This window comes from Halyomorpha halys, unplaced genomic scaffold (genome assembly GCF_000696795.3).
Source record: "Halyomorpha halys isolate HHAL.00 unplaced genomic scaffold, Hhal_1.1 Scaffold288.1, whole genome shotgun sequence".
Lineage (NCBI taxonomy): Eukaryota > Metazoa > Arthropoda > Insecta > Hemiptera > Pentatomidae > Halyomorpha > Halyomorpha halys.
Genome location: NW_027110236.1, coordinates 324,458 through 342,171, shown reverse-complemented (window position 1 = coordinate 342,171; position 17,714 = coordinate 324,458). Strand labels below are relative to the sequence as shown.

The window sequence follows — 17,714 nt, the reverse complement described above, 5'->3', positions numbered from 1 at the left end:
TGAAAATAAATGAACTACTATATATGAAGTTTTAATTTGTTAAAAGAAGATTTTAAAACAAAAAAATATATTTTATTGCTATGGTCTTTCTAATTTGCTAAACTTATCAATAAATTTTCATTTGAGATGCGTTCGATTATTGTGTCGAAAAATCGATTTGTATCAACCAAATGATCATCCCCCGTCTACATACTTGATCTATTGTACTTGAAAAAAATTGAATCTCTAGAACTAAGTTATATTACACTTTGTAATATGCGTTGTAAATTTTATCCATGAATTTATTATTTTTCTAATTTATAAAAAAATTCGTTTTAAAAAAAAAAAAAAGTACCAAATGAAACGGAAAATGTAGTTTAAAATATTAAAAATATGTAGAAACCGATGAAATATTTTAAAATATGTATAATAAAATTGGTTTAAAATATCATGAAATGTTCCTCTAAAAAGTTGCATAGGAGTTGTAGAAAAAATATGTGAAAACATAATAATAACATCCCACTTATTACATTTTTTTTATTTCCTTATTCATCATATTATGTAGATATCTATGAACGGATATTTGCGGTTATCCTTTTATTTATTTATTTGTTCTTCAAATTGGTTCCGGCATTCTTTGGAAATAAACTATAAATTTTTGAGATTAAAACGGCTAATTATTATATATAGTAGGTTCAATATTATAAAATAATGTTTTTCTTTGTTACAGTAAATTTTTAAATGTACTGTATCTAAATGGATTTAAACATGAAAGAATTGACTAAGACAATTAATAAAAGGTAATTTTTTAAAAAGGTATTTTTTTTTATTTCATTTTTCCCCTAATCAAGCAACAAAACTAGTTTAATAAATTTTTTTTATGTAATATTATTATTTTATTTTTATAAAAAAACTGACACATTCACAAATTTCATGGAAAATGAAGAACTTCAGTAAAAAAAAAGATAATTGTACAAGTTTTCTTAGCATAAAATCAAAGATCAGATTGTTGAAAATAAACCTCCTTAGAATGGGTTTTATTTTATAAACAAGAAAGCAGGCAGTACTCAACTAAGATTTCTGACTCACACGGGCGTTTCCAAGCAATGTTGGCACGCGTTCAATGGATAAGTTTAGGAAACGTTTTCTAAGTAGTACTATTAATTCATTTGTTTAAACTAATGCAAAAGCTGTATTTGTAAATAAAGTTAATAAATAAAAAACCGACATCCACAAGCGGTTCACGAAAATAAAACACGTGGGTTGAAACCGTCAACATAGCAAAACAAGGAATCAACGTTTATTATAAGAGATTATTATAAGAACATAAATAAATTTATTTTAAAAAGATTCTTGACTTGAGTTAGATTTTTTTTTATTATATCTTTATTGACATTACAACTATACACAATAATACATCTAATAAATTTGTTGTAAGATCATAATGGTACAGGCATGTAGAGAAACTAATCATTGGTAGCACTCCAATAATATTTCTACATTAGGTCTCGATGCCATTTTCTTTTCAGGTGCCACCTTATTGCCAGGAATGCCAGGTTAGAAACTAGTGGGTTAGTGTAGTTAGGGAGTATATAATGGGTGGAGTGATATCTGGTTTGGGCTAGATCGGTTACATATGGAACATTAAGGTCTGTATGAATGATTCATTTGTGACAGAGTAAGGAGCATTGAGAATTTTACGACTGATTTTGGATTGTAAGGATTGGATACGAGAGGAATTTAAAGTTTAAGGTTTAGTGGAGCCCCAAAGCTCAAATTCTACAGGGGTAAGAGCAACACTATTAAAGTATACTGTAGGGCAGTCGGTAGGTTGAGTTCAATTAAAAAAAAAAAATCAGCAGAAGGTTCTTTTCTCATTAATGTTTACATTTAAATTCTTCCCTTTTTTCCAGACTAGAATTTTTTTTATTAGGTATTAAAATCTTAAGACAACCAAAAACGATTCTCGGTAAATCAAGGTATGGTATTCAAATTATTTTTCAGTTATTTTGCATTAAAATTAGACTATTTATAAAGTTTTATAAATTTATTCTCAGATAATGTTCTCCTATTATATTTTCTGTTAATTTTTTTACCTAAATGTAAAATATAGCACATATGTAATAAAGTAGCGTAGAAAAGTGAATTTCTTAAGGTTGTTACGCGACGTGATAGTTATTGTACACCTTAGTATTTATGAAATAAAAACTTTTTATAAAAAACAAAAAAACAATAACATAAGAACGTTGTCTCGACAACGCTTCGAAGAGATCCACGTGTAGCTAGAGCAGAAATCCATTGAACCCTCATGGACTGTTATCATTTGTATGATCCATTGGGTCTGTCGATGGTACAATAACGTATTCTCGCTCCAGAGGCCTTTCCAGGACTTGGAAAATTATCTCTTACAAAAAAAGATGACAGAATTTTCTGCTGGAAAAAGTCGCCTGTATCCTCCGGTTGACGTTTCATTCTGCAAGATGTGGGGCATCGGACACAAAGACATGGAGGGCCCGCACCCCCTGCACTGACCCGCTAGCTTTGTGGCCGCTATCGGGTCGACCGTTGGATTCTGGAGGACAATCTCTTCCGATCTTTTAGCATCCTTAAGTATAAATAGGGGAGGAGGGATTATGTTAAAGAGTGGTTATATATATTTAATAAAAAAGGAATAAGGTTATATTAATACACATTGGATATTAATTATAACTGCTTTTAACTTTGTAATAAATTATCTTTTGCATTCTTCATAAAACTTTTACTTCATGCCCTAAAATTTCCTTCAATAACATTCCACTAATTACTTTCGAAATTATCTGCTTGTAAACAAACGACTAGCTTGGAACTGATATCTGAATGCGTTGGGGCAAGGGTCTTAGAATCCTTGGTTTGATTCCCACCTGAGTTAGTCAATATTTATTTCGCGGTGGCATCGAGAAATGAACCTGGAAACCTTCCCTCTTGACCTGTTTAAGTCCTCAAAGGAAGACTAGAGCCAAAATAAAATGTATATGGAAGAAATGGTCGGGGGTACGATCAGAAAGAACAAAAAGTAGTTAACCACTATAAATTTATCTGCCGAAACTTGCAGGGTTTCATCAGGGCTAAAAACGATATAGAAGAACTAAACATTTGTTGTTATATTATGTACATATAAATGAAAAAAATGAACTAAAATAAATAAAAATTAGATGTAGAATAATATGCACACATGAAAAAGAGATAACATAGACTATTTGATTTAAATGAACAGGTATGTTTTTCATTTTCATATAACTTTTAACCCCACCATAGTTTACTTCTTTGTACTGTATTATCTTATATTTTCAACATATTTCTTGTTGTTTTATAAATTTTTTAGGCCTGATGAATGCCCCACATATCGCACCCCCAAACACTTCCCTAAAATAAGAAAATATGAAAAATACGGTAAATTATTTATATATACGAAATATAATATATTTCAATTCTTGTCGATGTTTGTGGTATACGCTGTATGTGTATAAATATGTGCAAATCTATGTGTGTTGATTATAATTGAATCAGTAGAACAGGAGTATTTGAATATACCATCTTTCTTCTTTTTATCTCATGACCCTTGTTTCCACTTTATTTCCTTCTTTATTATATTTTTTCATGCATACTTTATTAACTTATGCCTACAATACTATTTTTAGCTCATGTTTATTCTTATTACTGTTAGTTTCATTGTCCCCTTTGTATTAAATAACTTTTCGTTGTTGTTCTCTTATTTGATTTTATGTTTTATTATTTACAAAACGTACTAGTCTTGTTTTATATTTTTCATACTGTTTTTTTTATCATAACCGTTCTATGAAACTGGTTTATCTTGACACGGTTTTCATCAAAATTTAAATTGTACTGCGAATTATTGGGAGAGATTTAAACATTAAAAAGTAGTGAACGGTTTTTTTTCTACATTTTGTTATAATTTTCTGTGGAGCCGAGCGCTCTAACGGTACGCTGACAAACGGTACACTATGTCGTTGCACAATAGTCGCGGAAGTGAAACTCCTCACTCGCTAGGAACCACAGTCCTGCGAATATAATAGGCGTCCCTCTGCCACTTTCGGGGAGCATTTCCTAACCGATTCGATCTTGTGTCTTTGGAAACGTCTCGAGTCCTTTGATAGGTCAAGGAAGCGATCCAAGGATGGAATGCAGTTATACCATGAAGAAGGAATATCGGCTGTATCATGAGCGAAGCATTAAGATTCTTAGGACATCGAAGAAGCACTGTAATACCTATCGTCAGGAGGGAGGTAAAAGTGATCAAATGGAATTTTTGTGAAGATGAGATTTTTTACTAAATTTTTGCCCGACCTTCCTACTTCAGTATCGATAAAGTTTAGAAATTATCTACAATTAACTAACAACTATAATTTTACAATTGATAAATCTTCAACAACAAGAAAGTATGTTGAAATACTTTTACAACATTCAAAAGATGCAAGTAGGACGCTAAACTTCTGAAATTCCTTCCCAACCTTTATAAGCTCTCTCCTGTCCTCGTTATAAAATTAAGTTACAATCTAGGTAACTGCAAATTTTGTTACAGTTTGTTTCTAAGTTGAATATTGGTTGCATTATTTTATTAATATTATACAAGTGTATTCTCTATGCTTGCCTTTGCAATAAATTCTTTTTCTTCCATGCGTTTCTATTCCTGGCAAGGTTCCTCATTTCTTCCAGAGTCTTCCCTCTTCCCCTTGCAATTCATATGGCTGGCATATGAGTTTCTGGCCCGCCCTCTCGGTCTTCTCCTCATTGGCCTCACCTCCAGTGTTTTGAATGGATCTCTGTGGTGGTCCACTCGGCAGACATGCCCATACCACATCAGCTGTCTCCTCCCCAGAGTTTTCAACACTGGGCTTATCTTATATGCAATAAATTCCTGCGTCATAAAACCTCAACTTCATAAAATTTATATCTGTGGCTTAATTCTAGTAGTTTTTTTTAGAATATAAATATAACCAATTTTAATTTCTTTACAATATAAATATAACCTATTTTAAATCATGAAGGAGATGGTCAGGGTTGCTGTCAAAAGAGAAACAAAAATAGTTAACAACAATTTATTTCCTGACGTTTCGTGGCGTTTTTAAAATATAAGGAGGAATTATTACGTTTATAGTTACTTTAAGTAGTCTTTCGTAATAAATAAATCTCTAATAACTTACAATCTGCATCTTGCATTACACTTACATCGAAGTGTTCTTTATAAAAATATAATCTGTTATTCATATTCGATAATTAATAATTTTGGATCCCTTCTAACCAAATGTTTCTAATTTTGGCATCTTTTGGCACTTGGATTTATTACTTTTGTAGAGCCTTTGAAGAAGTATTATTGTTATTAAGTACATTGGAGCGCGGTATGTACTGCACGGGAGTCTTCCTCGATGTTGAACAAGCTTTTGATTGAGTCTGGCATCCAGGTCTACTCTATAAACTTCGTCAATTCGTAACATATTTCCTTATAATCCGCTCCTACCTCACTGATAGATCCTTTAAAGTAAATCATAACCTAGCCTACTCATCTCTCTTTTCTCAGTCCGCCAGTGTTCCTCTAGGTAGTATCTTAGGTCCCATTCTTTATACGGTTTATACAGCTGACATCCCAACCCACCCTAACACAGTGCTAACAACATACGCTGATGACACATGTATACTTTCTGTAAACAACGACCCAACTAATGCATCACAAACACTACAGGCACACATAACATCTATTGAAGAATGGTGTAAAAACTGGAGAATCAAAATAAATCCTGAAAAATCCCACCAGATCACCTTTACTCTCCGTCGTAAACCTCTGCCCTCCTGTCCTACAGTATCCTTTCTAGATACACCACTAACACCTGTTGAACAGATTCGATACTTAGGACTCCATCTTGACAAGAGACTTACTTGGAATCCACACACAAGACTGAAACGACAAGAAACTGCTCGTAGATTCCGATTGCTACAACACTTACTTGACAAACGCTCTAAACTTCCCATTCATTACAAAAAATTAGTATACACTACAATAATCAGACCAATTTGGACATATGGAATTGAGCTCTGGGGCTCCACCAAACCATCAAATTCTCCCCGCATCCAATCGTTACAATCCAAAATCCTACGTAAAATCCTTGATGCTCCTTATTACGTCACAAATAAACTCATTCATAAAGACCTTAATGTTCCCTATGTAACCGATCTAGCCCGAACCAGATATCACTCCTTCCATTATAAACTCTCTAACCACTCAAACCCCTTAGTTTCTAATCTTTCATCCTCTTCCATTCCTGACAATCCTCCGAGGCGTCTGAAAAGAAGATGGCCACGAGACCAGTTAATGTAAAATGTCATTAGAGTGCTACCAATGAGTAGTTTCTCTACACGCCTGTAACACTCCAATTTAACTTAGATCAGATTTACTAAATGTATTATAATGTACAGTTGTAAATAGCAATAACTAAATAATAAAAAAAAAGTTATTAAGTACTGTACAAGAACGATACGAAATATAAATCATAATAGATAATCTCTTAAATAACAAATAAACTAAAAAAAAAATCAAATAAATTAAAATAATATATGCACTGCGTAGATAAGTCTAGCTTCTGTTTATGTCGAAATTACGTCATGTTAATAAATAATGGTGGTATAGTGTTTTGGTTGGCAAAATAAAAAATTTAATATTTTAATGCGTAGTGTCAGATTAAATTTTATCAAAAATAAGCGATATAAGACACTTTCCAAAATAGCCTATTAAAACCATGAAATATGATTGAATGTGTTGTGACACTTTCTGATCTGTTGTTCTGTGAAGAGCTGAGACATCTGATATAGGCGATGAGTGATGGTGTAATAGTGCTGAATAGGAGCTCTGTGAGCTGACTGAGTGGCTTTGAGATCCGTGGATCAGTGGCCTCGTTATCTTATTCTTGATGAGCCGGTCAGTGTTTATCTTTGGCCTACTGCTGCTTCATCTTGTCTATACTTGATATATCCAGATCGTTGGATCACTTCATCCTGAAGTATAGCTGTACCAAACTAATTATTTCACTCGGTAATTAGTATTTAAATTATAATAATACCAATACCACATAGAGATACTCCACATACGTTGGACTTAAATTCGACCGAAGAATAAATTTTAAGATCAGGGATTAGATTTCTATCAGAGGGTAGATTCTTCACATATTTGTATCATGTCATTTTATCAATTGACAACAGCAAATTTACTTTTATTATTATTACTTTTTTTACTTTTGTATATATTTTTATACAGTTGTCAATAACAATAAATAAATTATTTTAAAAAAAAATCAGTGAAGATGAAAATTATGAAAAAAAGTAAATTTTTAGTTGAAGTAATGATTATAAATTTTGTTCCTAACAATATTACTACAGTTTATCAAACATAAAGAAGTCGTAATGGAATCGGGAATGTTCGGGTTGTTTCGGCTTTTCCCGAAGTCCGCACCGCATGCCTCACTTATTCTTCTATTTATTCATAAAATTCTTTAATATTTTCCATTTATCTATTATTTTATTATTGCTAACGAAACGTACTGTTTATTGTTGTTCATATAGATAATATTAAAGGTACTTTATAGAAAGATGTTTTTAACTTTAACCATTATATGATTCTGTGTAAATATAATCAATATATTTGCAGATAAAAATCGCCCAGAAGAATGAATGTCATCGAATACAATTGAGTTTTAGTAATACGACTGGGTAAATAAGAAGTGAGGAAGAAAAGTTTGAAAAGGACGAAAGTTAAAAAAAATAAAGGCCAAATCCTCACTGAAATGTTCTGGACTATTTTTTTAAGATGTTGATTATATTAATTTTTTTATATTGTTGAGATGAAAAAAAATCTTTCACTAAGAATTTAACCTATTTTATATTTTGCTTGTAAAACGTTTTGGGACAATTATCCCATACTCATGCACCATTGCATCCACGTATTTGACATTTTTTTAATTTCCATTTTGAAATCATGTTTTCTATTCATTGGTAATCAATAATAGTTTTATTTTTTCCAATGATTTTGATTGTTATTTATTGATTTAGGTTATATTGAAAAATGTCGATTGCTCTTTCATGTATTTTTTTTCACTTAAATATAAATAGTTGTAAAAAATAAAGTAATTTGAATGTGAAATTAATTTTTAAATAATTACTTTTTTACGATTGTTTACAGTTTTTTTTTTTACGATTATGGATTTTAAAAATATTTTTTCCAATGATTTTTAATGTTATTTATTGATTTAGGTTATATTGAAAAATGTCGATTGCGCCTTCCTGTATTTTTTTTTTCACTAAAATATATTATTGTAAAAAATGAACTAATTTGAAAGTGAAATTAATTTTTAAATAATTACTTTTTTACGATTGTTTACAGTTTTTTTTTTACGATTGTGGGTTTAATGAGTTTTAAAAATATTTTTTTCAATGATTTTGAATGTTATTTACTGATTTAGGTTATATTGAAAAATGTCGATTGCGCCTTCGTTTATAATGTTATCTCATTTACGCCATCTTAGATAGTTAAATATAATACATGGCCACATAATTTAAGCATCAGTGACAAAACAACATTGCATTGTTTATTGACCTATGGATGGATTATTTAAATGTTTAAAATAAGCACTATAATTCCATTTCCTAACAAGTGGTCAACCGAAATATTATTCTTACGAAATCCCCTGTTTAGGCTAATGGTAGAAGGTCAGAACGAAACCACTGACCGAAATAACTTTGAATGGTAATAAATTACGTCTGGGTCTAGGTTAGAGGAATTCTAAATGACCCTTGCTCCGTCCAGAGTTAGGACATCGTTTCTTAAATCCAATTTTATTATGTCATAAACTTTAAAAAAATAAATAATCTAAGACAGTTTTATTAGACACCTTTATTCCACATTTTTAAAACATATTTATTCAATTTTTATTTCTGGACTTTTTTAGAAGTTAGTGAATCCACTTAAGAAAAGTAAAACATTTTTTGACAAATTAAAATTCTACTAAAAAACTTATTTATTTTTTTCAAAATTAGAATTTTCCCCATTAAAATTGTTTTCTACAAATCTATATTATTGAATAAAAATTTAATTTATCCTAAGATAAATAAATATATTTAATAAACCTAAGATGCTTTCATAATATTTTTTTAATAATAAATTTCCAAATGTTATAGTGGTTCAGATTTAATTTTTTAGTCCTAACTTATATTTTACATATTAGTTCTAACTTACATAAGTTGTGTTCCTAACTTACATTCATGTGATTTAATCATGAAAGCCTTTACTATTGAGGAAAATATTAGCAAGAATCCATCGGAAATGAAAAAAAAATTATATGGCTATTAAAAAGAAATATAATTAGTTCTTTTTATAATAAAAAATAAATTATTCCTCTACTCATTCCTTCATGAGCGTTAATAATTCCAATTAAACTCAGCGTCTGGCTTCAATTATATAAAATAATTATATGTAGTTTAATATAAGAAGTATGACTTGAAAAAAAAAAAAAGTGGCTACTCAACTTTTTTCGAGTTGCTAATGCACGTCATACCGATCAGCCCAACAGACGATATTAAGAGGGATGAGAGAGTATTAATTGTGAATAGTGGAATAACTTTTTTTTTTCTTTTTCACCTTTTTTCTTTTGTCCCCTCCCCCCCCTCTTTCGAGTTGACAATACCCAGCCAAAGTCTGGTACAAATCATCATGTAGCATTCCCAATGAGTCTAGAATATTAGGGATATTCATGTTGTGTTAAATATAAAATTTTTTACCATGTTAAATGTCATTACATTATTATTGTAAGCCATTGCTTTAATAATTTTAAAAACATCCAAAACAATACTTACAAAATCAAAACACAAATTACGAGAAAGTAACCTAATACAACAAACAAAACGGTGACGAGCTCAGCTGGTCTGTTGCGTGACGTCATTCTCCATTTAACAGACCTAATACCCGACTCAAAACCATGTTATATCGTTTTAGCATGGTAATCGAAATGTTTCTCCATTTAACATAAGTTTTTCCATCTAACATGTTAAACTAAAGATCATGAATATCCTATTGGTTTCCGCCATGCTCTGAAACGTGTTCCTCTCAATATCCAGCACCTCTAAAAAATAATTTTTTGAAGGAGTAATGGTTCCTCTTCCTCTTTTTAATTTAAGCCCTTTCACCTAGAGTCGTCTTCAGCTAAATCTTTCTGTATACTTTTCCTGTAAATAAAAAAATAACAATCATAGTTATGGCTATAAATTCTCTTGTTAATGGTTTCATTCCAGGACGGAGCCATAATTAGATAGCTTACCTGCGCCACCTCACGACTTAATCAGTTCTTGCGACCCCTCTATCCAATTCTCACCTGTATATAACTTTCTCAGGTAGCTAGTAGTTATATAATATCAAACTATAGTGGTAAAGATAAATAAAAAAAATTTTAAGTGGTATCAATTATTTTTTTATAATAAGAGTCCGACATAGACGATTCTTGATTATTTAAATGATTTTTAATAATTTTTCTATCTACATAGCACTAATACAATCTGTACGGACATAGGGAATAGAACTCTGATAAAATATCAAATATTCAGCCAAAGTGTTGTCCATAATTATCTTTACAGATATATGGATTCGCGAATCAGAAATCAAGAGTACTGGACTTCCCTACCGATTTTTTGTTTACGATTCAATCTTAAATAACAAAAGTCAAAGTTTATATTATTCTACTAAAATAAGTGCCCATCAAAGGTCCCTGCAACCGAGTGTATTAAGGTGTCGCCGGTTCGGGTGAGTTCATTTTTATTTCACGGCAGACCTACAGAATAAACCCTGGTTTTCCCACTCAGGCTAGAATAGGTTGGTAACCTGAAGAACAGTCCGTCATTCCTGCCCTAAGTTGTAGTACATTAGGACGTTAAACTAAATAAAAACAAAAATAATTATAAATAAATGCCTATTATTTACAATCTTTATCAATATCCTACTTTTTCTTAATCTTTTATTCTAATGCCCTTTACATTAGATGGTATTTTAAACCATCTACAGTAATGCAGGGTTAATGCTTCTACTCTGCTACGTTTCCCTTACATCGTTTACAGTGCTACTTTGATTCTACATAAAACTTTACATAGCAAGGGCCTCAATGACTATTTGCAACCCAGTGATTTGGGTGACACTGAAATGCATTACTTTTGAGTACTTCTTCTCGATGGCCTGGTACTTTGATAGCTTGGCCTTCTTCTGGCACTCTGCCAATTCCTTTATGCATTCTTCCAAGTCCTTTATTTTGTAAGTTGAGTATTTGATCAATGTCTGATTCCAGAGACTCCGATCGACGGTTCCGTTTGATACAAAAAGAGCAATGGACAATGCAGAAGCTGCGATGATTGAAGGTTTGTATAAAGATAATTTAGAGGACATGAGAGCTACATCGGTGAGGTAGAAGGCGCATGACTGTTCCAGACCTGTCGCATGTGCTACGTTGCTATACCTTCTAACAAAATGTGCAGCCACCGGTTTACCAAAACTGTACTGCAACTTTCTTGCAATTTTCATTTCCATATCCAGTACTTCCTCAATCGATGAAGAACAGCAAGACATTCGTAGCAAATCTAACAATTCTATTGGGACCAGTTCTTCATATTTCGAAGCTATGAACACTGCAGCTAGTGCAATCAACTCCATTTCCTTCTTATTCAAAGAGTCTTGTTCTTGAAGGTACCTGTCTACTATCGATACGCATAATTGTAATGTCTCATGAACGAATTGAAAGTGCTCGTTAATGTCAACAAGCCAGTCCACCAGAGCGAAGCGATTTTTCTCTCCGAATATACTTTCCAGTCGGACACTGTTACTTATAGGATATTTCTCTTCTATCCTTTGCAGATACTTGTAGATGTCGTTTGCGTATTCACTCACCCTAAAAAGGCTGGAAAGCCTTCGATTTCTTATGATTTGTGGTGATTTTTTTGTTTCGGCTTCAGTTTCTTCTCTCTTGCCGATTGGCTTCTTTTTCAAGATGAATCTCTTGGTATTCCTTTTCACTTGGTCATTTATGTGTATTCTTTTGAAATCCTTGTTTAGTTCTGAATATTTACTTCTTGTGATTATTGTGTTTTTTATTTCTCCTAAAACGTATCGTTTTCTTTCGTTCTGTTGAGGTTTTAGATCGGTAATAATATTTCCCATATCTTCGTAGACTTTCAATCTTTGCATTATGGTTGGGTTTTTGTAGCGTTATTTAAGTAAATTATTTTCTTTTAATCAACAAAACACATTTTATGTATCAATTTAATTTGTTTTTATTAGTAAAATCTTTTCAGGTGTTGTATATGTGCATGTGTTATATAATAAATATATTTAAATACATTATTACTTACTATTTTGGTTTATCTACTATATAAATTGTAATTTTTCGTTTAATGCTCTAGATAGGAAAGAAAAGAGTCTATTTTAACAAAATTTACGTATAAATATGATATAACCTTATTAAAATTTTTATAAATTATTATTTGCCACAGTAAAATAATCTTGTAAATTATTTTTTCTTTTTCTCTTAGAGTAATACTGTTACAGAGCAGTATTAGATTAGGTTAGAGGATAGAATGTTATAGGTAAATTTTTCCGCAATAATTTAATAGTAAGTCTTTATTATTTTCCTCAATAATTGGTCTATTTTAATGTCTCATTCTTTGATGTCCTCATCAATAGTCATTAAAAAAAAAACAAGAGCTAGAAATCATAATTATTTGAAACCCGCAAAATCACATGCTGCTAAAAAAGTAACTAACAAGTTTAACATTTTGAGATCTAACCATAGATTTATTTGTATGCATACATCTTAAGCATGATTGTGTAAAAAATATATTAATTATGAATTATACTGAATGGCTACGAAATCAATTGCTAAACAAAAATTACGAAATATGAAAAAAAAAATTGCTACTGTAGACTTACAAATAAGAAATGGAAACCCCCAAAAATTTACAAAATCGAAAACCAGTTTCCTTTTACCATCGTAAATAGGTCAGTCTTAAATCTGATGAAATTCTTGTTGCAGTGGCATGTATTTGAAGATTTCCTTGTCTTTTTGTCGATGTTCTGTTAAACATTATGTAAATTTGTAATTTGTACTTTCAATATTCTTGTAATATTTCCTATCATGTTGTTTGTTGCCGTAAGTTTCAAATATTAATAATATCGACATGAATGCGCTTTTAATGAAGTTGCCATATTTATACTGCACTTTCTTAACCAGCTCTACATCGAATTTTGCATTCATGTTAGTAGGTTCTAAGTATTTTTCTGACAATTTCAGTCATTTGGGTAATATTATTGCATTATTATTATATTGCATAATTTTATATTATATCATCTATGCATTCTTAGCCTTGAATATCTGTTTTAATATTTATTTTATTTACTACACTTGGAATATTGAAACAATTTTTTCCTACTTTATATGGCCAGCCACACCGCTCGGCATAAGATCAAAGGCGAACCACTCTGATATAATAATTTGATTAGCCATCCTAGGAACTCTTGCATAATACTCCGAATTCCGATTTCCTTACACGGTTTCGACCTTCGAACATCTCATTCCTTTAAAGCGCATAAGGAGATCAGATATTGTGTGAGGTTCTCTTTTTAAAGAAAAATATAGATCGATATCGGGCGCATATGTTGTGGTGGCACAGTTTTGTCATGATTTAGTTGCCTTGATCCAAAAAAGAGTTTTGCGGTTTGTGGTTATCCAAAAACTGTGAAGTTGTCCTTCATGAACTGATTATTACTCTGTGGGCATTTTCTATTTTTTTTTTTTCTGAAAGAAATCTAAAATCACGGAACCCTCATACTTCAGCTTATCGAAGGAACGTTGTGGTTTGGTTGCCATGATACATTTTATATTGCCATGATACATTTTATATTGCCATGATACATACATTAGACCGTCACAATCTCATAAAATTTTGGCCTTAATCAATATTTCTTGATATCACTTGGAATTCAATTCATCACCTGACTTCCATCCATTTAATGCGCCTCTAACTGAGAAGGGTTGAAGAAAGAGAAATAAAAAAACTGATTCTTCTTCAAAGACATGATCTGTTAAAATTCTTTAAATGAAAAAATCAAAACAGGTGTATATCATTTTTTAAATATTAGTAGAGTATCCTATTATAATTTATAATTTATTTATTGTTATTTACAAGTGTATAAAAAAATATAAAAGTAAATTTGCTGTAGGTGATATAATGACATGATACAATCATGTGGAGAATCTACCCATTGATAGAACTTCTGACATGGTTTAAATGTGCATTTATCAAAAACTCTTCCTCTAAACTTCCCCTTAATTTTTTTTATTCCAAAATAACTAACCATTTTCATTATTAACAATAATATAAATGTACAAATATGTACTATTAAAGAATTTTATAATTTCTAAAGGAAAATAATGGATTAATAGAGACTGAAAAATCAATGACATCCGAGTGTGCCCGATCTCTACCGATTTCAGTTGTCTGTACTAAAGCTTTGTTATATTTTGTTAACCTGTTGTATTGTTGGTTGGAACAAAGTCGATTTTGGTTTTCTGCACGTTATAAAACTCTAAAATACGAATATAAACAGAAATATAAAAATACATTTTTTAACAGTTTCGCATTCCAAGTTTCCGCTTGGCAAGTGCAAGCAGAGCACTAAAAAAAAATGATTTTACTGATTTTTTTTTTTATTATTTTTTTTTTTGTTTTTTGCACTTTTTTAAATTTTCCCCACCAGTTAATTTTGTTTTGGTTGAATTGTTGGCTTGTTCCAACCTTTTGGGGATTTTCCCCTTTGTTGGACTTTCATTACCTTTTTTGGGGGGGAGGTTTTTTTTTCTATCTTTTTTTCGGATTCTTAGGTGGTTTTTTAGGTGGTTATGGAGAAGTTTATTTTGGTGTGTGTTTTGTTTGTTGTGGAGTTTTTGGTGTCTGGTTTTGTTTTTGGTTTTGGTATTTGGTTTGCATATTCGGTGTTGTGTTCGTTGTTGATGTCTTGATTGGTGACTTGGTTCGTAATATTGTGGGTTTTGTTTTGGGTTTTGGTTTGGTGTTTTATTTGATGTTTTAGTTTCGTCTCTGTGTGTCCAGATATTTGCTGAATCTGAATTGTTAAGTAACTTATTAGAATCCTTTTTATAATCGTTGAAGGTTCCTTTTCATTTTCTTAACCCTAATACTGTTTGTCGAAGAAGCGTATTGTTAGGTTGTCCTGATGGGAAAGATGAGATGGTTCGACAAGGGGTCTTCAGCCTACAGAGGAAGTCCGGGATCGTGTTTCCAAGTAGACAGAGTGGCGCTGCTGATAAAATTTCGCTAACCTTATTGAGTTCCCAGGGTTATCTCACAGTTCACCCAAATAAATTTTATATTTTTTTTCCAAACAGCCTAAAAGTCGTATCGAATGAAAGCAATAAAAAAATGTGATGAATTATTGCTTCCTTTCCCTGATTACGTTCGCGGTTTGTTTTTCTCTGTGACTATTTTTAGTCCCACAAAGCCAACGGTTTATCTTTACGATTCTTGGTTTCTCCTTTCGATTACCGTTTCCTGCTTAAAAGAAATATATTGTATTAAGATATCTTACTGGCCTTTCTTGGAATCGTGATATTGCGAATAAAATATAAACTGGTTTGTTGATTATATTTATGATAAATGTAGAGGATAAAAATTCTGTAGTATATTTTGGTCATGTTTAATTATCATATTCATGCCTGACCAATTAAAACGTTTTAAAAAAAGAAAAATTGTTTTTCATAAGTAATTATCAATCACTAAAACTTGAATAATATAAATTCATACTAATGACTTATAACTAAATTTGATTTGTTATTAAGGTAACGTACAATTGTTTAGTAATTACAATTGTCCAAATTAACAACTGTCCACTTCGATTAGTTATTCTATGTAAAATACATCGGTTACCAAACAATTATAACTTTTCTATTAAATTTAATTTAGTTATAGTATTCGATTAATATAAATTTATAATTTTTCTTTCACTGTTTAATAACTGATTTAGCAAATTTTTTTTTTTACAAAACTGATTTTTTCATTTAGGAATGAACATTAGAACTATAAAATCCAGAAGCTAAAATATTATCTTTATTATTGACTCAACCTTAAGATTTTCATAATAATATGATTAATACAAATTATAAGTCAGTTCTATGTAAAGATAGTGTTATCGTTAAAAATAGAATTTTCTTCTTCAATATTCACACTTTTTCATTTTTTTTATTTGCCATTACGTATAGATTATCTTCAAATCAGATCAGATCGTTACAAGGGGTGCATAGAAAAAAATATAATTTTCGAAAAACAGAATTTTTCCCTCAGGAAGAATTTTTTTTTTTTAGAAAATGTAGTGTTAATTATAAAATGACCCGGCATGGCATGAAGATTATTCAATATTTAAATTATTTATTTATTATCTGTGTAAATAATAAACAAGTAGGACCATAATAGGCTAAAAAAATAACAAATAAATAAAGTATTAGGATTATTTGCTCAGTGGGATACTGATTTCAAAATATTTTATATTTTTCACAATATAAGTATATTGTAGCAATTTTTAATTTAATATATTAGCTAATTATGAAGACTGAGGAAAAACATAAAATGTTATGAAATCACTGTCTATCTGAAAAAAATTTAAAATACTTCATTTATTTGTTATTTTTTATATATATTTACATATAGGAAAAATATAGTACGTAAAGATAGAAATTAGCCTCCATTTTAAAACAAAGTAGTGAATGGCAATGTGTTGTTCCGAGGATCATCATGACGTGACCCATGTAAAATCTCAAATAAATTTTGGCCTGATGAACACACAGTGGACGGATAGTTTTTTTTATTCAATTTAATCCACGTATCATAAATTTTGAGCCAAAGATTTTTTTTAATTTAATTTTTTTTTCGAATAAAATGGTTAATTATTGAAAATAATCAGCCAAAATTTATCATATTAAAATTAAAAAATTAAAATCTGTATCGCTAAAGGTATTAAAAGTAGTTTTATAATAAAATCTGAAATTATTTTAAGATGGAGTCACTGTACAAAATTAGTTTGTTGCAAAATTTATGACTTCCTGAAACATTTTCCTCAATGTGCTCCCCCCTGTTTATTCTTTACCCAAACCTTTAACAACTAATTTTTCCGTTTACACGATAAACCACCTCTGTCCTGGTTAAACATCCAGCCAATAGGAAATCAATGTTTGGCGAGAGGATGCCTTTATGATCGCAGACGTTTTGAGGTCGAAATAATATTTTCTCCTGCTCTGTTTGTGTTGAGTTGAGTGCTCGGGAAATATTCTCCACCGATCCCAGTTCTATCAATAGAAATGCTTCCACTCCATTCCACAAGTTGGCCTCAATTGGCAATCATGACACTTTCAATTTGCCGACCATTCTTTCCCTACGAAACTAAATCATGGTGCCCATTGCTTAGATGGTATCGATTGAACACCTTCGATTATGTGATCGCCGTAACCGATTTGGAAGACAATGGGGAAATTAAACTAGCATTGGCTAATGGCCCATTGCTTAAATATTACCTGAAATCAATTAGTTGAGAGGAAAAAAAAAGAAAATAGTTCAATGAATGAAGACAGGCTTGCCTGTGTTGTCATCAAGGA

At 30.8% G+C, this 17,714-nt stretch overlaps 2 protein-coding genes across 3 annotated transcripts in view; one reads left to right on the top strand and one right to left on the bottom strand.

Annotated features, from left to right (window-relative positions):
• mthl1 (methuselah-like 1) overlaps positions 1-17,714 on the top strand; it is a 186,075-nt gene that overhangs the window by 100,131 nt on the left and 68,230 nt on the right. The gene's annotated exons all lie outside the window — the stretch shown is intronic.
• On the bottom strand, positions 10,984-12,309 carry LOC106680800 (G2/mitotic-specific cyclin-B). Its single transcript, XM_014420751.2, has one exon. It carries the CDS (start codon positions 12,239-12,241, stop codon positions 11,150-11,152), a length of 1,092 nt encoding a protein of 363 aa, XP_014276237.1. The 5' UTR covers positions 12,242-12,309; the 3' UTR covers positions 10,984-11,149.